At 33.1% G+C, this 27,219-nt stretch overlaps 5 protein-coding genes across 7 annotated transcripts; 2 read left to right on the top strand and 3 right to left on the bottom strand.

Moving 5' to 3' along the window:
* Positions 1-7,958: 7,958 nt before the first annotated feature.
* On the top strand, positions 7,959-9,720 carry LOC110992451 (abasic site processing protein HMCES). The gene is made up of 5 exons (XM_022258278.2): positions 7,959-8,181; positions 8,277-8,517; positions 8,593-8,793; positions 9,163-9,375; positions 9,448-9,720. The coding sequence occupies exons 1-5, from the start codon at positions 8,162-8,164 to the stop codon at positions 9,694-9,696; spliced, it is 924 nt and encodes a 307-aa protein (XP_022113970.2). The 5' UTR covers positions 7,959-8,161; the 3' UTR covers positions 9,697-9,720.
* Positions 9,695-12,036, bottom strand: LOC110992450. 2 transcript variants are annotated; one of them, XM_022258277.2, is made up of 5 exons: positions 11,777-12,031; positions 11,526-11,711; positions 10,484-11,191; positions 9,995-10,226; positions 9,697-9,903 (listed from the first exon to the last, which is right to left on the bottom strand). In XM_022258277.2, the coding sequence occupies exons 1-5, from the start codon at positions 11,879-11,881 to the stop codon at positions 9,803-9,805; spliced, it is 1,332 nt and encodes a 443-aa protein (XP_022113969.2). In that variant the 5' UTR covers positions 11,882-12,031; the 3' UTR covers positions 9,697-9,802. The 2 variants fall into 2 exon arrangements, with proteins under 2 accessions (XP_045484442.1, XP_022113969.2); XM_045628486.1 differs by lacking the exon at positions 11,526-11,711 and having other exon boundaries at positions 9,695-9,903; positions 11,777-12,036.
* A 1,061-nt stretch (positions 12,037-13,097) lies between these two features.
* On the top strand, positions 13,098-14,446 carry LOC110992418 (S-adenosylmethionine sensor upstream of mTORC1). Its single transcript, XM_045628692.1, has 2 exons — positions 13,098-14,322; positions 14,436-14,446. The coding sequence occupies exons 1-2, from the start codon at positions 13,410-13,412 to the stop codon at positions 14,444-14,446; spliced, it is 924 nt and encodes a 307-aa protein (XP_045484648.1). The 5' UTR covers positions 13,098-13,409.
* On the bottom strand, positions 14,380-15,379 carry LOC110992419 (SAP domain-containing ribonucleoprotein). Its single transcript, XM_022258233.2, has one exon. The coding sequence runs from the start codon at positions 15,267-15,269 to the stop codon at positions 14,469-14,471; it is 801 nt and encodes a 266-aa protein (XP_022113925.2). The 5' UTR covers positions 15,270-15,379; the 3' UTR covers positions 14,380-14,468.
* Positions 15,380-17,895: 2,516 nt separating this feature from the next.
* LOC110992399 (E3 ubiquitin-protein ligase Kcmf1) lies at positions 17,896-26,803 on the bottom strand. Of its 2 annotated transcripts, none has more exons than XM_022258210.2 (9): positions 26,590-26,803; positions 26,268-26,435; positions 25,246-25,382; positions 24,651-24,770; positions 23,765-23,856; positions 21,846-22,011; positions 21,058-21,208; positions 20,036-20,277; positions 17,896-19,591 (listed from the first exon to the last, which is right to left on the bottom strand). In XM_022258210.2, exons 1-9 carry the CDS (start codon positions 26,603-26,605, stop codon positions 19,538-19,540), a joined length of 1,146 nt encoding a protein of 381 aa, XP_022113902.1. In that variant the 5' UTR covers positions 26,606-26,803; the 3' UTR covers positions 17,896-19,537. The 2 variants fall into 2 exon arrangements, with proteins under 2 accessions (XP_022113902.1, XP_022113901.1); XM_022258209.2 differs by having other exon boundaries at positions 21,846-22,014; positions 26,590-26,802.
* Between the last annotated feature and the right edge of the window lie 416 nt (positions 26,804-27,219).

The following is a 27,219-nucleotide window of genomic DNA, read 5'->3' on the forward strand; positions in this document are numbered from 1 at the left end:
TCCTTTAATATAGGTTCCTATAGAAAGTAAGGGAAAATCAAAATCGCAAGTGGAGACAATGATGCCAACTTAGGGTTTTCCTCCCCAAATTCAAGGGAATCAAGTTGTCTAGAGTTATTAGGGTGTACTTTAGTTTTACTTAAACATTTGTTAGTATCTAACCCAACCAACAAACTAAACCAAACATAAAAACCACACCATGACGTGGCTATAACTAAAATATTAAGTAAAATTACTCCAAAACCGAAATAACAGCTGTTTTATACGACTTTAACATATTCGAAATCATTAATTATTTGTACAACAAAAACTTTAGTGGTTTTTAATCGTTATTCCCTGAATATTCTGTAGGAGTTGACATCACTGCCAACTGTCTGTTTCCGGGATTCCAAGTTAACATTTAACCGACACGAACTACCTAAATCTAATAATTAAACCGGTGCTGCCAACTGTACCAACTTTTAGGTACAACATCTATTAATTTGAAATCTTCCACGATAATTGAAGAAAATTCATTATGATAAAAAATATTCAAAATTCTGGGAAAAAGAACCAGGGTATGCATGTTGGATCAAACCTAGTACTAAAGGAAACCAATTCTTTCAATGGACAGCATCTAATTGTTATTTAAATTGTGGTAGAGGAAAATATATTATTAATAAACAAGCAAGAAGTGGAAAACAAATTACGAAGGCCACAGCCGAAGGTTCCAAAAAAAACCAAATGTTTTAAACTTATTTATTAAAATAAAAAATTACAATTAAAATTATAATTAAAAATTACAGCTAGTCAATCCGAAGTGAGGAAATTGAATGCTACATTATATAAAATAATAAAAGACACAAAGAGGCTATATTGATTACAAAGCACAACGTGAGGCACGTGTAGTTCTTATTATAAATTGCGACATAGCGATACTGCTGACATCGTGTAACCTCACGGACGTGTAATACTTAATAAATAATAAGTTGAAGTGCACATTCCATGGTATGGGACTTCGTAACACCTCCCTCCTAAAATCAGCGACTATTCGAGAACTTTGTTTGAGAGAGTAGCTGATGAAATGTGTCCGGGATTCACTTTAACTAGACTGGGGTCTTCAGGAACTTGTTCTCTTCCAGGATGTCCTTTTGTTTCAGATTTAATTCCCATTCGTCTATATGTTATGATACCAACTAATGTAATCGTAATCACCAATACTATATATAGAGGTATTGTAGTATGATATAAACTTATATCCTCATATTGGTTTAAATGTACCGGAGGCTGCATAGACATCTTCGTGTTAAGACTGTGGAAAGTGTTCAGGTCTACAGATGCCAGATTTAATATTGGTTGTTCACTATACTTGGATTCAATGTGTTGTGGTATTTCCAATATCTTCACAATATGACCTTTTATACGATTATTCACATTAGTAATGGTAAATCCTGGTGCCTTGAGGTAACAATTAAGTGGAATGGTTGCTACATAACTGCCTTGTAGTGTCCTATATTGTTCTTGTCCACAGAATAATTTAACTTTCGTTAAGGTTGGAAAACTCATTGTATAATGCTTGTCATCGAGTTGTTCTAAAGCCTCATTTTGCAGGACAACTGAAGTTAAGGGGCAGGACTGATTGAGTTCCTGATGGGTGATCAACTGCTGGATACAATCATGTTTAACCTTCTTATAATCTGGCTTTGAGGTGCAAAGAAACCACGAATTCAACTTCGGACATTCTGTCTCTATGTACCTAGAGTCTTTTCCAGAAATTGCCAAAAATGGAGAGATAGGAATAAGGACTTAATGGTTTTTATTCGGGACAACAGCTAATTTATAAAGGTTATAGGTATAGGATACAATAATTGGAACTTTTATTACTATTACAACTTGCCTCTCTGAGTAAAAATATCCTAACTTAATTATTTCATAAAACTGTCTAAATTCTACGTCAAGGACTTTATCACTAGAGTATAAAATCCTAAGTTTACCTATCATTACTTTAACATTATTTAAACTAACACGGCTGTTAATTTCCGTTTCTAACTTATGTTCATTATCGCATAATCTAGGTTACCAGAAATGCTTTTAATAATGGAACTTAGACCGTCAATGAGTTCCCTTTTGCGACGTACTGACTCAAACATACTAAGTTCGTTCGAAATTACAGCTATTTTATTATTAAGCTGTCTCAAATGAGGATCAAATAGAGAAAGCGTCAACCATAGTAGTATCCTGTAACAAAGTGGGATGTTTAGAACTTCGCTTAAGGCGTGATTTTGCAACGGGACCACGCTTCTTTTTTGTATATATATGAATGGGAAGATCCGCGAGCACTGTGTCTTGCGTATAGCGTGGTGCTAATTTCTGTCGGGCTGCCATAGGATTACGTATAAAAACTTGTTGGTCTGGGGTATAGTCTTTTTCAGGTTCTCTGTCTTTATTTCGGTTTTCAGTCAATTGAGTCCTGTCATGTAAGGAGGTTTCGTTAATAATTTCATATACTTGAGTCATTCGTCTTTTATGGTCCTGAGAATACTGTTGTAATAAATGTTCGGTTAAGTCTATGTCTACAGGGTCACGAGGGTCAAAATGTCCTGTAATTAGGTCTAATGGCCTACATTTCGTGAAACTGTGAATAGAACTATTATAGGCTAAAATGGCATATGGCATAAGATTAATTGCCGGTTCGTTTGGTTTCTCTAATTTTAATATTCTTAGATGTTCAAGGATAGTTGAGTGGAATCTCTCAACGATTCCATTGTCATTCGGAGAATGAGCTAGAACCTTATGATGCTGAATTTTGTGAAGACGAACAAATTCTAAAAATATTTGATTAGTAAATTCAGTACCTTGATCCGTAACTACAGTTAACATCATACCATGATGGGTACAAAATATAAGAAGAGCTTGAACTACGCTTAAAGCTGTGCTATCTCTCAAGTGATAAGCTTGTGCATATTTGGAAAACGCATCAACTATTGTAAGATATTTCTCTGACTGAACTGTGAAAAGATCGAGATGAACTGTCTGAAAGGGTTTAGAAGGGGGTGGAACTATACAGAACCTCTGTTTAATTGGACACCTATCATATTTGGCTTGACCGCAAATATTACACTCGTTAATATATTTTGAAATGCTATCCTTCATTTTAGGCCAATAATACCTGGAAGATAATGCTAAGTAACATTCTGTAATACCACGATGATTTGTTTTTCCTTCATGGTATTTTTTTATAATTTCCTGTTGACGTAAATAGTCCTTAACATTTTCTAATTCAGTTTTCGTTAAAATAAGATTCATTGCGGAATTTTTAAAATTACTTTGTATTATGGGGATTATCTTATACATAGCTAATGGGGGTTGGATTAAGATTCCTGTCTTGACCTTGGGATTTACATATTCCTTAACTGCATTAATAACGTCATTGTCAATATTAGTCTCAGTAATTTGTATAGTCGTTTTTGTATGTGTCTCAAAAGGTTTCGTTACAGTTGGTCGCTTTTTAATGTCACCTACAAGGACAAAACATATCTGTCTTGTAAACTTATTTAACGGTTCGTCAGATATAGGAACTTCAAGAATTGGGTTTTCGTCACTGGTATGAACTGTTTCAGTGGCAGAATCAGACTGTGATGGAGGTCTTTCAGATGTATTTACTATGATGGAACTCACGTCCTCATTGTGAATTTCGACGCGAGATAAAGCATCGGCATTGGTATTCATTTTGCCCTGCTTGTATTCGGTGGTAAAATTATATTCACTTAATTTAAGTCTCCAACGCGTTAACCTAGAACCTGGTTCTTTAAGATTCATAACCCATTGAAGTGGCCTATGATCTGTGACAATCTTAAATTTTCTGCCAAATAAATACGGTCTAAAATATTTAGTAGCCCACACTATTGCTAAAAGTTCTTTTTCTATTGTACTATAATTAATTTCACTCGAATTAAGTGTCCTTGATGCATATGCTATAGGTTTGTCACTACCTATAGTTCCTTGAGAAAGTATAGCGCCAATAGCGAAATTAGATGCATCAGTCGTAAGAATAAAATCTTTATTAAAATCAGGATACTGCAAGATAGGATCATTTATCAATAATAACTTACATTTTTCAAAGCAATTAATGTAATTTGAATCGTTAAACGTTATTTTAGATCCCTTTTTTAGACACTGCGTCATAGGTTTTGTTATACGAGCAAAATCAGGAATAAATTTTCTATAATAACCGACTAAACCAAGGAAACGCTTTATTTCAGTGGCGGTTTTAGGCAAAGGAAATTTTTTAATTGATTCTATCTTGTCAGGATTCGGCTTAATACCGTCTTTACTAATTATATGCCCTAAATATGAAGTTTCAAGCTTTAAAAATTCGGATTTATCCATTTGTATCTTGAAATTTGATTCCCTTAATCTTTAAAAAACTTTTTCTAAGTTTACCATATGTTCCTGTAATGAAACACTAAAAACTATAATGTCGTCGAGGTAAACTAGACATATAACATTTTGAAGGTCTCTAAGAACATTATCCATAACCCTCTGAAAAGTTGAAGGGCTATTCTTTAAACCCATGGGCATTCTTAAAAATTCAAAGTGCCCATGTTCTACGTTAAAAGCTGTCTTATGAATATCTTGAGGGTCCATTTCGACCTGGTAAAAGCCACTTGCCAAATCTAATGTAGTGAAATAATGGCAGTTACCTAACTTATCTAAAACGTCATTAATATTCGGTATGGGATACTTATCATCTATAGTTTTCTCATTTACTTTTCTAAAATCTATTACTAGTCTCCACTTCTGTTTCCCAGAAGCATCAGCCTTTTTGGGTACAATCCAAATAGGAGAGCTCCAGGCTGAGTCCGAAGGTCGAATTATACCTTGCTCTAACATCTTGCCAATTTGATCTCTAACCTCTTGTCTGTGCACATATGGATAACGATAACTCTTCGTATAAACTGGTACTTCGTCAGTAGTTTTAATACGATGTTTAATTTTATTCGTGAAGGTAAGTGGTTCACCTTCAATATAAAATACGTCTGCATAACGAGAACAAAGTGATACTAAATTTACTTTTTCTTCAGGATTAAGATGGTCTGTGCGAAGACGAGAGATAACATCATCAACACGATTAGGCTTAAGACAATCATAGCTTTCAACATTAAATATTTCAGCATGTGCGGCATGATCAAAGGAAAGTATTATATCATTATCTGTTGGATTTTCTACTTCTAAATAACCACGATTATTTTTGACAGATGTAATGCATTCATGAATAATACAATTACAGATAACTTGTTCTTGAACTAAAACATCACCATCTAGCGTATCAATAGGAACTCTTATTAATTTAGTACTATTAGCAGGTATTATATCTTCATACAAATTACAATTTCTAGAGTTATACATATGAATCGGATTCGAACCAAATTTAGTTACTAATAACTTATCCTTAAGATCAATTTTAGACTCCCATTTAGTGAGTAAATCGAGTCCAATCAAACCATCGAAATAATCATGAAATTTATATAAAAATAATTTAATATCTTCATTATTATTTAATTCCGAAAAACAAGGTAAAGTAATAGAATAATTATTCCTAGTAGTTGCATGGACATTAGTCACCTCGAATGGATCAAATGTCAAAGGTATGTCTGAAAAATAATTACTTACGGCTTCGGGGCTAATAAAAGACTGATTAGCGCCGGTATCAATTAATAACTTAAGTGGTGGATTGTAAATTTGAATATACGGTAATTGTCGTTGAATATGCAAATTAATTTCTATTTTGGCTTTTCTAACTCGACCGTTTTTTGAAAATCCTGATCTGAAGTTGAACTTTCTTGTGGCTCTTCAACAGTAGGAGGTGAATAGTCATTAGCGTCTTGATACTGTTCATAAGTCATGTCATAAACAGGCTCTGAATAATAATATTCCTGATAATAAGGGTCATAGTAATAGTCATGTTCATAAAAGTCATAGTCGTTTTGGTCATATAATTCGTTAAAATTAACATCTTTAAATTTAAAATAATTAGAAGGTGGTGGATTACCATGTCTAGACCAATCATGCCCGGTAAAAACGGGTTTAGGTTGAGAGGTCTTAGTAACAAAATGACTTACACCACTCATCGGTTGTGGACCATTATTAATTGGTCTCTGTTGAGGTAATCTGAATACATTGCTCTGAGGACGATAATTAGGTGGAGGAGCACCGAACATCTGCTGAGTTCTAGTAGGACCACGAGGCAACTGTGGTTTCATAACTGGCATAGGCATAGGCATAGGCCTATTAGGTTGCGGGATCAAAAATCTAGAGGGGCCTGGCTTAAAATTAGGTACAAAATTAAAGTTACGCTGAGAATTATGGCTGTTAGGAGGATTATTATCACTATTATATAATTTCCTATCTGTACAACTCTGGTTGCGTTGTTGGATGTATAACGTATTTTGTTCCTCATGTACAAACTCGAGAGCTTTCTCTATTGACTCCGGCCGCATGCATCTTATTCGGGATCCTAGTGGATCACGAAGGCCACGCAAATAGGCTTGAAGAGTCAGTTTTCTATATAACTCTCTCTTTGCTTCAATGGTACTTTGAACGGAATCGTGCAAGCTAACATAGGTCATTATTATACTGAAAAGATTCTGACAACGCTCATAAAACTCTTGAGGCGTCCCCGAATCTTGACTTATAAGAGACAGATCGTTATATAAAGAGGTCTCATCACGGTGGTCTGCAAAATTATTTATTAAAGAATTACGTATACTGATCCAATTTTCGGAAATTCCATTTGAGTTTAAAGTCCGCGCAGCAGGTCCAGTAACCTTATTGAGAATACCATTAATAAGTGCTAAATTACTTAATTCATAACCCGGTTCCGCTGTTATAAATTTCGCCACTAATTGATCACATAAATTAATAAACCTTGTAAGAACATTAGGGTTACCATCAAACTCGGGAACTAAACGTAAAGCCTTGAATATGTTGTCAACTAAAAGCTCCGACATATTTCCTGTTAAATTTCTACCTAAATCAAATTCTAAATTTCTACGTATAATACCTAACCTAGGGGTCCGTGATTCTCTAGGATGGAAAATCTTGGTATAGGATTATAAAAAAACTTAAAGGATAATTTGGCAAGTCTAGATAAAAACTAGGTACTCACCACATCTGGTTTCTTTGATAAATCGATGTCTTGATTTCCCTCTGGCAGGCTCTTGTAGGTTTCCGAATTTGCCCGGTCCGCGATCGATTCACTGACTTTACGAACAAATCCTACCGACTGCGCCAATTACGAAGGCCACAGCCGAAGGTTCCAAAAAAAACCAAATGTTTTAAACTTATTTATTAAAATAAAAAATTACAATTAAAATTATAATTAAAAATTACAGCTAGTCAATCCGAAGTGAGGAAATTGAATGCTACATTATATTAAATAATAAAAGACACAAAGAGGCTATATTGATTACAAAGCACAACGTGAGGCACGTGTAGTTCTTATTATAAATTGCGACATAGCGATACTGCTGACATCGTGTAACCTCACGGACGTGTAATACTTAATAAATAATAAGTTGAAGTGCACATTCCATGGTATGGGACTTCGTAACAAACATATAAATAGTGTTAAAGGTTTGTTTATACTGATTTGCTTGTCAGGTTAATTGGATCATTAAAAAAACCTCTTTGTTTGTATCTTTACTTTCAACTTTGCATTTCAGTTTCCGGCTCTCATTGTCGAGTAAATTATGTTACATTGATCTCTTCAATCCATAATATGCTTTGATTTTTTATGAATGTTGTCCATATTTTGTAAATATTAAATTTTTTACTATAATCAGATTATATTACTATGACGTGATAATTTTTTTACGAAAAAGAAATGAATTAAATGTAGGATTTTCTTAGGGTAGGATTTTATATAAAAGTCGAAATTATAGTTGATGGATCTACCTACTTTTCGAATTTAATTTAATAAATGGTTGGAAACTACCAACTTTTGAAATTGTTTCATCGTTAAAATTCGGGTTGGTAACACTGAGTTAAACTACAAAATATTTGTGAGTTGGGACTTGGGACAATGATATTTAATGACCTCTTAACCAGTTTTAAATACATAATATGAAGACATCACGTCACGAGTATATAAAATTTTAATTAAACATTTACAGAATTAACGATGTGCGGACGTACCGGTCTGTAAGTGGAGGTTTTGATTATAATTGTTTCGGTAATTAAAGGTATAAATAACCACATTAAATTAATGATAACTTCAAATTGTAAACCTATTTCAGATCACTCGACAGAGATCAAGTTTGTTGTGCTTGCAGTTACAAGGACAAAACGTTGAATAGATTTATTAAACCTGATTATCTTGATGAATATAATGATGGCAAAGAGTATAAACCATCATACAATATAGCACCGACAGATGTAACTCCCATTTTAATATCGGCGAGTAAATTCAAGAATGCTGCCCAAACAAGTAGAATCATTAAACCTATGATGTGGGGAATAATACCACCATGGCATAAGGTTCCCTCAAGAACTATTTAATTTGTATTGAATATATAATTAAAAAGTCTATAATTGATACTTAAATTTCAACAGGGTGACTACAAAAAACACAATTTAAGCACAAATAATTGTCGCATAGAGAATATAAAAAGTTCTAAACTATATAATCCAATATTCCGTGGTGGTGGTAGATGTATAATTATAGTAGAAGGATTTTATGAATGGCAAACTTCTGAAAAGACTAAAAATAAACAACCATACTATGTATATATGAAACAACATTCAAATTTAAAGGTAAAAACAAAACTTAAAAAAGTAATTTTGTTCCTGGATAATGAAATATTCTAAATATTCAGTTGTGTAAAATGTTGGATATAACTTTCTTTAGTCAATTTCTTCATATGAATATATATGCATTCTACTATTCCTTAAAACTAAATTTATATGAGGACTATTTGAGAATATCAAATTACGATTCATGAAATCTGAAACTATTAATTTTTAAATAGTTTATTTAGAAATACAAATTACATAATTAGTTTTTCAATAGTTAAGTAAAAAAATTCTAATAATAAACCTTTTACTTAGTTGAAATTAATATTATATAGACTTAAACATACATACTACAAACTATATTTCTACTTAAAAATCACCACATTGCAGGTGACTGACCAAACAACTTGGTCAAATAAATTCAATGAAAATGAAGGATGGACAGGAATTAAACTTATGCACATAGCTGGTTTATATCATGTCTGGAGGGATGAAAATGTAGTCATATATTCTTATTCAGTAATCACAATGGAATCTAATGAAACTCTGAGTTGGCTACATCATAGAATGCCAGCCATTTTAAATGATAAAGATCAAATAAATGTAAGTTAGACATTGGTAGTTTCTTTAATCTTTATATTTGAATAAATGTATGGACATTTAATCTTTTTTAAGGCTTGGCTCGACACTGATAATGTAAATGCAGACATGGCTTTGGAGTACCTAAAATCTATGCATATATTGGAATGGCATCCAGTATCCATCATGGTTAATAATTCAAGAAATAAATCTGCTGACTGTAATAAAATTATTAATAGAGAAAAAGCTAAATCTTCACAGAAAACTCTTACATTCTGGTTTTCCACAAATAAGCAAAAGTTAAGTGAATATGAGGAAAAGGAATCAAAAAAGGTTAAGTTTTAAATAAAAAAAATTCTTTAACAAGTATTTAATTTAATATTTTTTGCATCCATCATATGAAATTTATGAAAATGCATTTGGAGAATTTAGATAGTTTTTGAATATCTGTTTAAATATTCTCTATTCTAAATTGTTTAAAGTCAGCCTCACATCTTATCATTTTATGATTCTTCAAGAAATCTTGTATAAAGTCTTGCACTTCATATTCCTCTGAAACAATATATAAGTGCCTATGCTTGTAAGCTGAATTAGTGACAAAAAGTAACTAAATTAGTACTTTTAAGATATATGTGACACATACCAGGATATTTACTGCATTGATATATCAACCTAATAAGATGTTTAGCAAGAGACTTAAATAGGGCTTTCCCTCTAATCCTTCCTTTGATATAATAAGGAGTGAGAAGTTTGACAACCCACGGAGCAATCCGCTCCTTACAACTAGTAATAAATTCTGGTGTTTCCTCTAGGGGTGACATAACACCTTCATCATCACTGTCATCACCAAATAAATCTGCTAACAAATCTTTAATCTGCAAAAAGATTTAACATGGTCTCTTAAATTTAAGGTATTTAATATATATGCATACTGCATTACTACAATGACAGTGCTACAGCTACACAAGCAATTGTTTCTATGTTACTGTTTCAATAATATATTTATAATTCAAATATAAAATCACATGAAACCAATATTTATTTTGGAAGAAATTTAAATTATAATCAAAATTAGTGATGTATGTTTTTCTAAGCTTACTTAATATAAAACTCTTTTATATAAAATCATTACCCTTAATAGCTTTGCTCTATTGCAATCTCTAAGTTGGTCTAGTAGTTCATTAAGTTTAACTTTCAGAAAATATTCTTCACAAATCCATTTCTTTGACAGCTTACTACTTTTTGTTGCTTCACATTTTGTACTATGTGATTCTGTCTCTGTATCTTTTTCTAATACTTGGGATAGAGAATTTAGCCTCTTATCTAAAGAACTAATTTGATCTGCATGATGTTCTATGATAGACGAATTTTGGTTTGTTTTATTTTGAATATCATTATTTAACTTTTTTAAATCCTCTGAAAATGCAACATCATAAGCATTGGAAAATATTCCATCAAATATATCATCATCATTTGCCCCTCCTTCAAACAGTTTCTCCATTTGTTGCATTACTTCATCAGCATCATGAGATTCTTGAGTTAATGACAAATTTATTTTATCTGCATTTAAGGTTTGACAACAAGTATCAAATTGAGTAGCCTTGACTTGTGTTATACCTTCAAAATGTTTATTTTGTAAAACTATTGTTTCATTCTCATCAATGGGTGGGTTATCTTTTCTAATCTTTTTTCTTTGATAACAAGTGCATACACAAGGGCAATCTTTTCCTATTGTTAGGGTTGTTTGTGACTTCTTTTCATTTTCAGGTGGTTTCTTTAGACATTCAAATAATTTTTTGTTCAGTTTTCCTTTATGAGTATCAGCTTTAACCTGGTTTATCTACATGGAAAAAAAATCCTTTAGAAACATTATATATATCTTTTTAAATATGAAGTTATTTTTTAGGAGGTAAGAAATACTGGGTAGCAAAAATTGAAAGTGTGTTAGCTCTTAAATTGGAGTTTGGCTTTTAAAGAATTAAAAAAAATCCACAGCAGGATTTGTATTCAAGAGTCAAGAAAGAAATATAATAATATTTGAAAATGATTTACTTGACAAGTATTTCATTAAATAACGAATGAAATAAATACATTTTACAACAATGTTCCTGATCAAATGATAAAAAAGTAAAATCAATATTGTATTAAATGTATCACAGTATAAAACTACATACCATAGTGACAATATTTCTTCTGTATAAATTAACCACCATTGAATTTTGAGCGGCAGTTGTCTCAATTATTTTAGCACACCGCCAAATTGCACTCGGGAGGTAGATATTCTTATTCAGTAATTTTTGGTGGTTTTCATAGTTTAAAGCTAGTAGTTTTATGACATACTCCATGTAATGTTTTCTTACCTGTTAACATTCAGGTAATTAATATATAACATCGAAATACGAAAACAGAGTGGTAAATAAGATACCTTAGAAATCAGAAGATGGGGCTCAAATTCGATTTCAGGAAGTGGTATAACAGAATGATCATGTTCTTGAATCCATTTTTCAATCATTTGATCATTATCATCCATTTCTGTGGTTCTCTTAAGCGTATTTAAAATATTCAAAATATTTAGGAAACCGCCTTATTTCAACTACCTTGTACTAAACACAAATAAACAATAATTATGAATTTTGACAGATCAACAGTGTTACCAGTTATTATTATCATAAATTATACTTACCATTCACAATTTTGATCACACCATAAAAAATTATAAAGATGTTTCATAATCGGGAAAAAATATAAGTATAATTTGTTAAACTTGTATTCAGTTATCTGGAATAAGTAGTCTAATATTTGTTTAGGTTAGGCAGTTCGTACTAGCAGGCAATCTGCGTTCCTTTACCTCCACTAAGTGATGCCAACTTATGAGTTTTCCCCATAAATTTAGGTCGTATCAAGATATCTTCGAGGGTGAAGTAAATAAATGTATCTACTAAAAGATACATTTATTTACTTCATTCTGTAGTAGTTTGCTGTGTGTATCACTGCCAGGTTTGCCAACTCTACGTCTTTTTGCCTAGATCTACGTATTTTAGGACTTTCCTGAAAACCTACGAACATCAATCAGAGAATCTACGTATTTTTAATCAAATCGTAAAATTTTGTACAATATCCAATTGATTAGGCTGAATAGACATAATATCTATTACTTTCGAAAACTAGACGGAGGAAGCGAAGATGGTGAAAATGCTGTTCGTTGATACCATGGCCACTTTCATAACTGCATTAAAAGCACTATTGGAAATAGGTATAAATGCAGTGGGTAGGTAAAAAACAAACAATTTTGTCAACCAACTTCAAAAAGGAGGAGTTTCTCAATTTCACTGTATATGTATTTGGTTTTGTTACCTCATAACTTTCGATGGGTTGAGCCACTTTTTTCATTGGGTGAACCAATTTTGATGTTTCTAATTTGGTCTAGTTTTGACAATATAAAGGCAGTTAAGTTTTTTATTAAAAATATAATTATGTGATACTGTTTGTGACTATTATATTTGGTCGGTTTCGTGCTAAAAAAATGAACAAATTTAATTTACCAGAAAGTAATAATAAACACTCATTTTAGGCAGTTTTACCTACCCTTACCTATTTATTTCACTCATAAAGAAGTACGCAAATCTACGTACTTTTCCCATGTGATTATTACTACGTAATTCTCTAATCTGGCCTATGTAATTTACAAAATGCGAGTTGGCAACACTGATCACTGACTCATCACTCAACTTAACCTGTGGTGACTGGTGAAGACTCAAGACACATCAAGATGGAAAAATCAAGTCAAACGATTGACTCGTACAAAAAAGCGATTTAATTTACCTTTATGGGAAAATTAAGTGTTTGAAAATATTATGGTTATTTATAAACATTTAATATATCAAACTTACGCCACGGATTTAGTATTAAAGATTAATGTTTGGGTAGAGGCTAACTACGATATTCAATTACATGCTTGCCTACTGCATTGCAAGTGAAAAATATAACTTATTAAATTAGATTCTTCGTTTATAATAACGTTATTTTATAAATATTATATTCAAAGCACAGTTACCAAAATGGCAAGTGAGAAACATAAAGAATTGGCTCAGTATATTAAAGAGGTGCATGCTAACTTGAGAAAAAATGCAGCTAAACTCGGGCCAAATAATGCTTGGATGTTGCATACTAAAAACGAAGAGGTATTATTGACGTATGCTAAATATATGCAGGAGCTAGCTACAACATATTGGGAAAAAAACTCTGCCAATGAATCTTGTTTAGCATCCTCACGAATTGAATGGTCAGTCAAGCTATGCACTAATTATTTTGCTAACAAAGAATATATTAAATATCGTGAGCGGGATATAGCTATCAGCAAAAAACTCAACCTAACATTAAACTTTGTTGATTTATTTCAAGATCCTCTAATGCTCTTGGATGTTGGAAGCTGTTATAACCCATTTAGGGCTTATAAGTTATTTCATGTCCTAGCTGTAGACTTATGTCCTGCTAATGACTATGTTAAAAAATGTGATATTTTGGAAGTTAATATAGGAAATGAAACAATTATACATGATAATACTGTTATGCAGTTAAAAAAGGAGTCCTTTAATATAATTACATTTTGCTTTCTTTTAGAATACCTTCCTAGTTCAGAGTTACGCATAAAGGCATGTGAAAATGCCTATAAATTACTTATACCAGAAGGAGTCCTCATAATAAATACGCCAGATTCTAAACATGTTGGTGCTAATTGTAAACTAATGAAATGTTGGCAATACACATTAGCATGTCTAGGTTTTACTAGAATTAAATATGAAAAATTAACACACATGCATTGTATGGGATTTAGAAAGGCACTACACAAGGATGTAGCTTTCCGGTGGGCCACGATACATAGGAAAGCAGATACAGATTTTGCAATGAAAATACCTCAAGATTTTATAAAAAGAGAACACAAAATTTGGCAGTCAAAAGATTTAAAATTATGTTCAGAAGATTTTAAAGATTTACCTTTTTATGAATTTAATTATATAAATTAAATAGTTACATTTTGAGTCTTCTTTATTTAAGCGACTTTTGCTTATATAATATACTTACAGTGTTGTTATGAAATATGCATTATAAGATTAAACCTATTTCACAGCACCAAACTTAGCTTTTCGTTTCGCTAATTTTTCCTGCTTTTCAATGTCAGTCATAAGTGATGATACTGATTGGCCAAACCTCTCAGCCCTTTTTTTAAGTTTGTCAAGATTGTCTGTAAGTGTACCAGGTATAGTTACATTTGATACATTACTTGAAATGTTTGTGGTCCCAAATCGCTGTTTTCTTGCCTCCTTACGTATATCATCTGATACTTGAACAGGAAGGCCAAAACGTTTTGCTCTCATTTCAAGACGCGTTTTTAAATCTAGATTAGTTGTAATCTTCACTTTATTAGTTTCCATTAGTGTGCTTTTGTCAGCTTCTTCCTCTTCTTTTTCTGTTGGTTGGGTAGCAGTTGTGGAAGATGTCATGGAAATAGTTCGGTTTAAAACGATCTTTTTAGGGCCTATATCCTTACTCTCCATAGATTGTTCCTTTTGTATCTCAGTTGTTATTTTTCTTTTTAAAATCTTTTGTGGCTTTGCATCAACAGATGTTTTTTCTGGTGAGGATTCTTCGAGTGCCAACTCCTCAGTAAGTGTATCGACTGCACTATCTTCCAAAATATCATGATGCGCTTTCTCATCTTCATCATCTAGTACACCTTCTGAGTCTAATTCATCTGAATCCAGGTTAATATCGGCATGTTCATCGGGTTGTGTCGCAGCCTGAAGTCTTGCAATGAGTTCAGCTTTATCACCTGAATAGGGCAACCCACGTGCTCGTAATTCCTTTCGTAACTCTACAACTTTCATCTTAGAAATGTCGCTTATTGTGGAATCTGCCATTTTTCAAAAATTTAATATCAATTGCCTTGAAATGCAGTAAAATACTTCAAACGGCATAAGAGTTGGAAACAAATATCCACAGCAATTGTTTACACCACAGACGGCAGAAAATACTACTACAGACTAAAAAGGCTAACAAGTAACCACCCGATAACAGTATTGACAGTTACAAGTTGACAGTTGCGCGCGACTGGTGGCGTAGCTAATGTTGCTAGTTATGGAAAATTGCTTTCCGATCATAAACATAAATAGGCGAAATAATGTAACTAGATTATTCAAGTGAACTACGACCAAATAATAACAAGCAAAATAACTGCTGTTTATCAGGTCGATTTCACCATAGCTCAAGAACGCCTGGACCGATTTTAAGTGTACTTTAAAAATAAATGAAAACAACAAAATATTCTTTTTTTAGGCATCTAACGGAACTTTTAATTTTTGGATAAAATATGTGGACTTCAAGTGGTTCAATGCCTTGCATTGTATTGTTTGAATATTCGCTTATTACGTCGTCCGAAGAGTTTGAGTTTCTATCGTAACTTGTAGGATCAATTATTATCTTCTTCTCATTCGGTACGCTCTTGCCAGAGCGGTCGTGCTCGCTATGTGGTAGATGGTGCAGATGTGATGCGCTACACGATGCTCTGCCATCGCTGCCTATTGGAGGTCATCCTGCTGCACTGATTCAGTGATTCTCCTACGGCGGACTTAATGTGATCAGTCCAGCGTGTAGGTGACCTGCCGCGCGGATCAATTATAAATTTGTCTAATTCTATATCGAAGAGCCTCACGGATACGAAATATTGATCTTCGATTTTCGTCTATGTGTTGACACACATTAATCCCTTCCTCCGTAGTTATGGTACTAAACGCTGCTTCATTTATTGAAAATATTTCACTTGTATTTTTACTAACATTTTTCTCCGCAATATGTCTTTTGGCCCATGTTTTTTCAATTGGATTAAAATCACAATGATAGGAAGGTAAACGCACGACCTCATGTCCATGTTGATTCAATAAATATTCGACATATATAAAAAAACACAAATGTGACCCAGTTTATAAAATACTGGGTCACATTTGTGTTTTTTTATTACTTCGTACAACTGTGGGTTTATCCAGCAATCTTCAAATGGATTACCTTTTCTTGTAAGCCATTGCTGCAATTCTACTATTAAATTGCTTATTGTGGGTGCTTTGTTTATTTGTGTGCAATGGTATGGTGCATTATCCATGACCACGATACAGTTACTTTTTTTTATAGCAAATTAGGAACAATCTTTCCCGTCATCCATCGCATGAAATTTTTTCGCATTCGTGTCATCATGATAATCGTTTTATAGAGCGATACCTATAGGTACTATCCGATGTCAAAAGACCTGGTTCTCATTTGATTGCTAACATTTTTGAAGGTGATATGAGGCATGGATATATGTTTCATCAAGGTAGATGACAGGGCGCTTTTCTTCCAAATGATTTTTTCGCATCCTTAAAATAAATTTAGCTCTCCAAGCTACACTATCATAACGTTCCATTACAATTTTACGTTTGGATTGGCACTTTTTATATTTGTACCCTGTATTTGTACCATACTTCTCAAAATACGCCTTAAAGTCTGCTGTATTTGAAATCTATATCAGTTTTCAATGCAAGCCAATGCTTATGATCGGTCGTATTTCTTTTTTGACGACATAAAATGAGTGTAACATATTATGTCTTATATTATTATTATATTCATTTATTATCAGAAAACAAGGTTCCATAATAGAACACTCATCAAAATCGTCTATTTCCAAAAAACTCTATCGGATTCTATTTTTTACTGGAGTTACAATTTTGGAAGTTGAAGCTTCAAGTTATAATTGAACGACTAATTGTTATAATTGAAAGACGGTAATCCGAGTTATTTGAGTGACAGTGCGTTCAGAAATATCTGAAACGAACACATGTATGAATATCCAACAATATACTAAAGCAACAAAAATACCCTACACGGAGTCAAAATACCACGCAATAGTCACCCCAAAAATTACCTGTCAAGAAAGCCACCCGAGCCCGTACTTCAGAAAATGGAACAATTGGCCCCTTATTGACCCGTTCTGCTTTTGCAAACCTTTGTACCTACCTAATAATTTAAACCAAAAAATAAATTTGAAAAGAATTAGTTCGGTATTGAATAAACAGGTCATTAACCTCCTGTTTGCATAAACTAAATTTTGTGATAAATCATAAAGTTAGGGTAGTTTATTATGGGGGGTCGATATAAAAATAAAGACAACATTTTATTTCATTACATACGGTTTGTGTCCTCATAATTATGAGTTTGTAATTTAAGGGAATTAAAATAATAACAAACCTTAATTATTATTAATGAGAAGAGAGTGTGTATATCTTAGAAATAGGGCTATATTATTTTGTAAAATTCTACATTACTTCCGAAAAATTATAAATAACTGTATCTATAGAATATATATATATAAATATAATGAAGATGCTGTCTACGATTCATCTTCCCTTTCTCAGTAAGATAGATTTTTGCTGCAATCATCAAAAATAACTTGATCTTCTTGTATAGTTTTGTTGAGGAATGCAAAAAGTGCTAGCGACAAAATAAAAAGTCATTTAGTAATATTATTATAGAATTTAATTAGGGTACATACAAACTTTTTGTAATGTTGGAGTATAATGATCAAACTAATAAGCACTTTCGTAGCTAGTGACAATTTGAGTGTAAGTAGTTTCACATCTGTTCAGTAATTATAATAATTATATTAAGAGAGGAGTCAGTGTTAAAATAGCGATGCTTGAACTATGCTGTTATAAAAATACATCTATGTTTTATTCTAATTACAATAATAAGAATATTTTAACCCATACGAGAAAAAAATACTGCAGTCGGATTTCAACAGTGTTATATACAAAAGCATTACCTTAAATCGTTCGTGAAGACTCCTCTTTATTTTATTAACGTGACCGTACCTAATGTTCGTTCTTATTTTAAAAATCGATTAAAACATTCCATAACTATTTACTCTAATAAATGAAATCACACTGATATTTTGAAAGCCAACAAAACGAACACAACGAAGCGTTCACTAATAAGTGTTAGCGAAAAACAACAAAGAATCCGGTAGACACGTCACCGGTCTGACCCGTGACTCCCTAACTCCCTATTTACAACGGACAGCGCCCGTGGCGAGGCCCGGATCGGTCCTTTCGCCCTTAGTCTGCCCTGACGGCACTCACTTACCTTAACTGCCTTTCCCAAAATATGGGAATAACGACATCGACTGTTTACTAATTGCCCATTGCCTGAATTAACAACAACTATTTTACGACGGATTTTGGTTCACAGCTCTAAGCTTGCACCTGTATTGTATAAGCCCTAATTTACATTCAAATAATTCACCGACAAATAAATACGCCAAATTATATATATCCTAAAATAAATACCTTTCTGTTATACAATAAAGGTGCAAAATATTGTGAGGGTCCTAATACCCATATTAATGGGTATCAGTATTAGGACCTTGTAGTAGGTATTATAGGAATCCCATTCCAGACCAGTAAGCAGACAACTTCCAGTATGAATACAGTCAATGTATCAAAAAAGGAAAACAAATTCTAAAAATCTAACTTTGCGGACATACCAGTATGAGAGAATTTAATTACATAATTTACATTTAAATCAATTTCCGAATCTTTGTTAGTTAGCAAAATTTAAAAAAATTTTCCTCAAAATCAAAAAATCTCTGAATAAATATTAGTCTGCAATTAACCAGTCATTTGAACAGGACATCTGTTACCAGTCTTAAAATGTCAGCAGTTTGCATCAAATACAGAAATTTTTCTTACAATTTCTCTGTTCTTACAATTCTAAAACTAGCGTTGAATACCCTTTAGATCGTGTTGTCTTCTCTATGGTCCGATAAGATTAGGGAGCGTTTTTGTCACATTGCAAAACGTACTCAAATCTGTCGAATATCTCAAACTTCATAGAGAAAAACACACTGCTAAAACAGTATCCTGTTAATTCTTATTGAATCCACTAGAAAATTCATCTCAGAATGTGCAGCCATTGTGTGTCATTGTCCAATGGCAGCACAGCATACAGTGAATCCATCGGAATTCGTCTAACTGATTAACACAATAGCCCCACTGAAACGATTTGAGTAAGACGTTCCGGAATGTCCTGCCTGTGTCAGGGCGGGTCAGGGCAGGGCAGGGCGGTAGCGGGGCGGGGGCGGCGGCGCTGGGCGGGCGCGCTTCTACCTCCCCTCCGGCATTTGCCTCGCTGCTCCGTGTGTACGAGCAACCGCCTCCTGCAAATGATTGGGATTAAATTAAGATTCAAATTTGAGGGAATAGCTGTTCTAAATTCTTTAAAAATTTCTAATAAAAATAAATTAAGAATTATACTGTTTTTTAATGACTTTTTTCTTTTAAAACATACTAATCAATAATTATTCGTGAATCAGTCTAATTGCAGTTTTAACTAAAGCACTCATATAGTCAACGGACGAAATAGCAGTATTTGGATTAAAAATTTTCATTCTTGATAAGGGTTTTTACATGGGTAAATGAGCAATGGTGCACTAAGACGAGTTCACCAAAGAATTAAACCATAAAGCCTCACTAAAAACATAATACAAATATTTTACCTCGGAGTTCAACGCATTTCACGAGAGTTCCATTTTTAAAGCAACTCAAAAAAAAACGAACAAAGGTTATCAAAGAATTCAGCGTATTTTTTTTTTAGTATGTACCTTTGTGCGTGGTTGTGGCTTAGCGCGCGGAACAGGCTGTGCCGGGGCGGCCAGCTGGGGCCTGGGAGTATCAGGGGGCTGAGCGGGCGGCGGGGCGGCATCGGGCTCGGCGCGAGGCGTGGGCTGTGCCGGCCTCGGAGGGACAGTTGTGGGTGGCACACGGCCCAGTGACGCCATTAACAGACCACGGATCAACGCCGCGCGGCACGATGCTTCCCCGCTTTCACTGGTCTCGGCGCCGCCTGGATTATTTATTTTTCATTTAAAATAACATTAACGTATTGTATGGCCTCGTAATAAATTAAAATCGTCGCTTTCTACGCATCTTCGACATAGTTTATGAATAAGTAGATAGTATGTTTTTCGGACTATATAAAGGTAAAAAAATAAACAATAGAGTCAAGAGTTAACTAACCTAACATAAGTCAAGTTACTTTTATATATTTAAGTTAATATTGAATAAGAAGCGCAAGCTAATGTTTAGCAATCGTCACACACTTGAAGCTAAAATGAACCATTAAGCCACTCATAAATTGTAGTGTAACATTCTCGTTTCTGATAATGTCCAATAGGTCGCTTGCACTTATATTCTTTATATGTAGATACCATAAGTGAACATTACATTTAAGAACCCATATATTATAACGGTATATCAACGGTATATCCGTTATATTATATAGACAATAAGTCAAGTTTTTTTTGTAAAGTGTTGCAACCCTGTATTAATCATGTAATTCTGTTAGTTATAAGCTCATGTACTAAATGATTAAAGCCAGTTGACACCCAAAACTCCAAACAAATAATTATATGAACATTCCTACCACAACCGCCACCGAACCTAATTCAAGACACATAAAAAAACCATTATAAAATAAAAATAGTATATTTACATAGTAACTGTTTACTAATTGACAATTGTCAATAAAATGGTATATTTACTATAAAGTAAGAAAAAGATTTTTAGGATTTTTGAAGGTTTAACCTATAAAGTAGTAAAATTATTACCATATATTAAAAGTTACCTAGAAATCCAGAGAGCAAGAACTGCGAGTCGGTGTTGTCAGTGGGCTGCGGCTGTGAGGGCGGCTGCGCTGTGGCCGGCGCAGAATTGCTCGCGCTCGACGACGCCATTGCTGGCCGACGCGGGAGACGTTCTAGCTGTTGCCGAGCCGCCTATAACATTTGTATTAATTCATTCATATAATAATTATAATAATAAGTCTTTATTCATTTAAGTTGGTACATCTTTCTTTTCATTATTAGCGAATTTTTTCATATATATTTTGTTTGTTGGTTAACAATATCTACATATTATACATTATTCACAGTTATGTTAATAGCTAAACAGTGGTCAAGTGTCTGTTGAGTTGTGAAAGATAAAGAAAATATGTGTTCTTCTCTAGTCCACATATTCCCTTTTTTTCCATAATACTATTATTACATATATGTATAGAAAGCTTGATCAAAAAACGATGTATCATGTTGTTTGCGTATTATTTTAATATTTTGTGTCTCCACCAAAAAGCTTAAGTTAACAAAATAATTTTAATGAGTTATTAATTGACATAGATCTTGACTGATGCAATTCAGTTTTTTATTATTAATAGACAAAAATATTAATCATTTCTTTTATACTTGAACACTCGATACTAATTGTGAAATATATGTGGATTTCGATAGTTCCATAGATTAACAAAATAGTTTTGAATGAATTATACCTAACAATCCAGAAAAATACATCGGAAGTAAGTAAATCATTTATATACAAACATCTTTAATAAAAATGCAAATTTTTTGAATTTACACTCACATGCTGCTGCCTTTCAAGCTGCAACTGCATCTGCAGTTGTTGTAACTGGCTAGGCGTGTTAGGCTGACCGGCCACACGCCGAACGCCAGACAACTGGGAGAGCAATTCTGCTATTGGATCCACCACCGCGTCACGGGAAGATGGGGAGAGAGACGAGATACCGCTGCTACTGGAAGTTTTAACAAAACACCACAATCTTTATACTTGCGTGAAAGTGTTGAGTAGAACGCATACGAATTGGTTGGCATTATTTGACTAATCAAGCAACACGAACAAAGATACTACATAGTTCGTTTTTCAGCTGCAGTTTCTTAACTTATAGGCCATTAGCGCAGACATTTTGCGTCTTGTTCGCTGATATGTTTTCAGGTACCTATTTTTTTTAATATAAAATATAGTTAAGCGGTTAATCGATTGTAATCTTTAAACAATACGTAAAAAACCTAAAGCAGTCGAATCGATGATGGATAATGTGTAACCAAAACATCAATAAAATTAAAGATTAAGATAAAGTATTAACAAACGCTTAGCGAAAAACTTTTAATTTGTAGCGGAAACCTATTAAATAAGTTTAATTAAGGAGACTAATAGGAGGTCCTACATTAGATATGAAATTGGCCTTTTGTATGAGAGGAACGAAAGTAGTTTTTTTTAATAGAATATAATTCATTAATCAAAGTATGTACCATTGTTTTCTATACACTTTTTCCATCTTATATGTACATTGATTCCTTTACTGAAAAAACCATTTCGACGGGAATCAATAATGTATTTGAAGACGGTTTCGACTGCCCCATCAGACCTGAATTTTATACTTTGCAAATAAGTATCCAAATTTCAAAAAAAAGGTAATTTGCTGGATCAAGCTCCGGGTAGTTCGGTGGATGTCTGGAAGGAGACATTCCAATTGAAGCTTCTCTAATTTGATAGCAGTGTGTGGCTAGACCGGCCTTGGTGGTGGAGCAGCTAGCTTTTCCATAATGCTTTGGTGTTGCTGACAATAGACATCTACCGTAATCGTCTGATTTGAGAAAGTTATAATGTCACCCGGCACTAGTCCACTAAATGCTTACAAGGGGTCAAATTTCGCTAGTGGCATTGACTGGTTCGGTTGGGTTCAGCCAATGCGATGAGCGCTTCGGATCATCGTTCAGGATTCGCTTTTCATCAGAGGTAATGATTTGATATAAAATCCCTTCATTATTGTCACGGTCGAGTAATGTAACAAAGCAGTCGACGCCCGTTTGTCAGTTTGATTCACCCAATTTGCTTCAAGTGCATTATTAAAGTTTAGCTTGCTCAACACAGACGTAGTTTGTAGCGATGGATCAACCTCCTCAATAACGTTTAATTCTTCGATTATTCGTTTTATCAACCGTGGTCTCCGGCCGTCTACAGGGCTTGTTCTGCAAGTCGAAATTTCCAGAACGAAAACGTTGGGACCAAAAACGCAGTTTTCTTTTACGACACAGTCGCCATACACATCATGAATCCTTCGAGCCGTTTCTGCAGCACTGGTGCCACGGTGGAACTCGTACAATTAATGCATTATTTCATGTTTTCCATTTTAAAAATGAAGTGACGCAAAGAAAAAAATTAAATGGGAAAATGAAATGAATCATGGTATTCGAAATACAAGAGTACATAGCCATAAAAAGAGGAGATATTGGAGGTGAAAGTGGACAGTACGACAAACGGTAATTTTATATGTAAGGTTACCTAGTATAACTTAACTTAGAATTAAAATGGCAATAAAATGCTTAACAAGTGCCGAAGACAATTTCAACTGGAAAAAATATTGTTTCACCGCGGCTAGAACCGAGAAGTATGTGCGATATAAACTAAAACAAGAATACAAGATTTAGTTTAGATTTAACTTATTATTATTTCCAGTAGAGAAATCAAAAAATGCCTGATACCTGAATTGCATATTGCGCCTGGGACGATGAAAGCCACGTCCGGATGCCGGCATTCGACGTACTCCGCCGTGCCTTATACCACTCGGTTCATCGTGTTTATTTGTTAAGGAAATAAATTTATCTGTAGCTCAATTAAAAAAAATCAGTGGCACTACAACCTCTTTAGGTCTTGGCCTCAGATATTTGAATCTGTTTCATGATCATTTTTAAATCTAATAGGCAGGTAGGTGCCTGACACACGTCGTCGACTTTTTGGGTCTAAGACATGTCGGTTTCCTCACGATGTATTCCTTCACCGTTAGAGCAAATGTTAAATACGCACATAGAAAGAAAGTCCATTCGTGCACAGCCCGGGATCAAACCTACGACCTCAGGTATGAGAGTCGCACGCTGAAGCCACTAGGCCAACAGTGCTCATTCTTATTCTATTCTGTAGCTCAATTACTTAAAGATAGATTTAAGCTTTAATCCTTATCTGCAAAATCAGTTATATATATTGTCGTAAAGGCAGCATTTATAAGAAACGCAAAGCTGACCATGAAGGTATTTTAATCCTTCAATAATATAGCCTGTGATACTCACAAATAACGTGAATTTTCATTGGTTAAAGAATTTTCAAAATAGCCTCCTACAACCTGACAAACATTACCTCTTTATATTACATCTGCATGTTTTGTTTAACAGCTATTAATTCACCAACAGCTGTTATAAGCAAAAAGGCTCTACGGCATGTAATTTCAATTTCTTGTACATATCTAAAAATGTTTACATATAACTAATACAAGTAAACAAATCAGCTCTGAAATTTACACAACAATTATAATGTTCACATCTACCCAGTACTGGTATTTACTGTATGAGGTTTATTGTCTATTAAAAAGGATATAAGAAATGAGATAAGATCCCTTGGTCCACTTCGGTGTTCAAGAGTCAGATGGCCAGCAAAGTCATCTGTTACAAAATTGGGCTCTCCTCCAGGCATAGAAGCACAAACTGGACACACCACCTTAAAGTAATACAATATATATATATATATATAAAAAAAACTTCTATACCAATATCCAGTTGCAAATATATAAGTGTTATTTAAATGTATGTGCTGGCACCAACAAAACTATAATTAAAGATGATTGCAATAAATTAGCACTAACAAAAAAAATATCCTCGACCTAATATGAAAGATTCAGTGTAAAACAGGATTAAAAATAATACATATTAGAAAAAACTCCTTTTAAAGCAGCTTACCAAGTAGGTCAAGAAAAGGTCAGCTCATAGTAGCTTGTAATTATTGTACAACAATATGATCATTGTTTAAGGATATGTATTCCTTACAAAAATTTAATAACTCCCTTATTTGAGTATAAATCTGGTATATTTTATTAAAATTTATATAAAATAATAATATTTAATAATGATGTCAATCACAGTACGGCTTTATTATAAATATTCAGAAGATAAAAATATATCAGTTTATTGCTTACAGCCACGGTGGTGTCATTATGGTCAGAAGTGACATGTTCCATTAAACCTGTATCTGTGAAGCCCATTCTATTGCAAAATGGACATGTATAGGCTTGTGGTTGTTCCAATGCCAAAGCCTCTCCGCCATAATAGAGATCTAAAGCAAAACAATAATATACAAACATTAAATTTTCACAAAGAATAACTATTAATCTAGTCTAGAATAACTATATGCTTAACTGTTTAATAGGAAAATAAAATAATTCTGATTATAAAACAGATAATGTAGTTAAAATAAAATCAGGAAAAGGAAAAACATAGTGAACTCCTTTTACATTGTAGGACTTCATATACATTTCAATGATCATATCTAAATAAATTGACCAGCTAAATTTAAGGCCAATACTAGCAAAATTCCAACAAGTTAAAACTACATAATAATTGTTGTAAAAAAATGAAATATATACTAAATAATTAAAAGACCTATTATTTAATAAGATTTTTGTTATTTTACTAGCAGTGTAACTAAAAAGGATTGATAAAATAAAGCCTTAAGCTACAGAGTTGACCATAGGTAAAAATAAAAAAAAGGAATTTAAGGAAACATCCATCTATGCTTATTAAATTTACACAAATAATTAATGGCTCAAGAGCATTTTGAGGATAAATTACAAGGAGATCTATTTAATTCAAAAAAACATAAATTATTATAATTAAGGTGCATTAAACATAGTTAATTTTGAAGAATGAATACCTTTTATATCAATAAATAATATTGATACACTTTCAATGAAATTTTACTCAAAGCTCTAATTAAATTATCTCATGACAACCATATTACACACATATTTATTGCATTATAGTTTCACATGTTTAGAGGCATAACTTGGATAGTATGTAAAAAAAACAATATTCATAAATAAGATTATTGTAAAAAATCCTTGGTTTGTTAAAAAGTTATCACAACTTATAGTATTCTCTAATGGGATATGTTACAAATCTAGGCCAAGTTGAATATTCTTGAATAATAAAATATATTTACCAAAATCACTTCGGGAAAGTATACACTGCATTGGATGCTCAGTGGTATGTTGATTTGTAGTGGCACCAGACTCATAGCATGCAGCACACAAGTCGTAATCGATGCAAATCAAACATTTGTATCGTCGTCCTCTAAAGTTATTTTTCAAACAAGAATCACAGCTGACTCCTGAAAAGAGACAGTCTATTATATCAGAATTTATTAATTTACAATTAATTTGATTATCAACATTTTTTTAGAATCGTACGAATGACTGTTTACAATTTTGACGATGAAAATTCTGACAAAAAGGTAGCTACGATTTTTGATTATCATTACCTACCTTCATGGCGATTCATTTTCGCCAAGATACGCCTCTGAATCACACTAATCTTGGCGTTAAAATTACCGCTACTTTATGAGGTATTTATATTACTAATCTAAATTAAGTAGCACAACATCTAATATAATAAAATACAAGATTTTAACAAAAATTTCCAATCAAACCTAACCCAACCAGACCATAATGACGTCACATAATGACAAGTGCTGCCACCGTTCAGAATAAATCAGGAAGCAGTAATTAATCACAGATTAAAGATTTTTGAATAATTTAAGACACAGCCCACATTATGTAAAATTTTGCCAATGTAACCTATGCGAATATATTTTACAAAATGAGAATTAATCCTAATCCGAGATGCATTGATGGTCTAATTACCCAAAAATCTGTAAATCAAATTGTATAATTTCTCGGTTAGCCCATAGGATGGAAGTTTTGAAAGAAGTACTATGTTGTTGATGTTGTTGCGTTATATGTGTAACTTACACATAGTTATGGGTATAGACGACTAAGGCAGCTAATTGACATACTTAATTTTTTACTTGTTCCTCGTAAACTCATTTATTAAATTCTAAAAGCCAAATGCTATCAAATGAGTGTGTCGTCCATGCAAATGCATTTGCCAGTTGG

Source organism: Pieris rapae, chromosome 6 (assembly GCF_905147795.1).
Source record: "Pieris rapae chromosome 6, ilPieRapa1.1, whole genome shotgun sequence".
NCBI classification, from domain to species: Eukaryota; Metazoa; Arthropoda; class Insecta; order Lepidoptera; family Pieridae; genus Pieris; species Pieris rapae.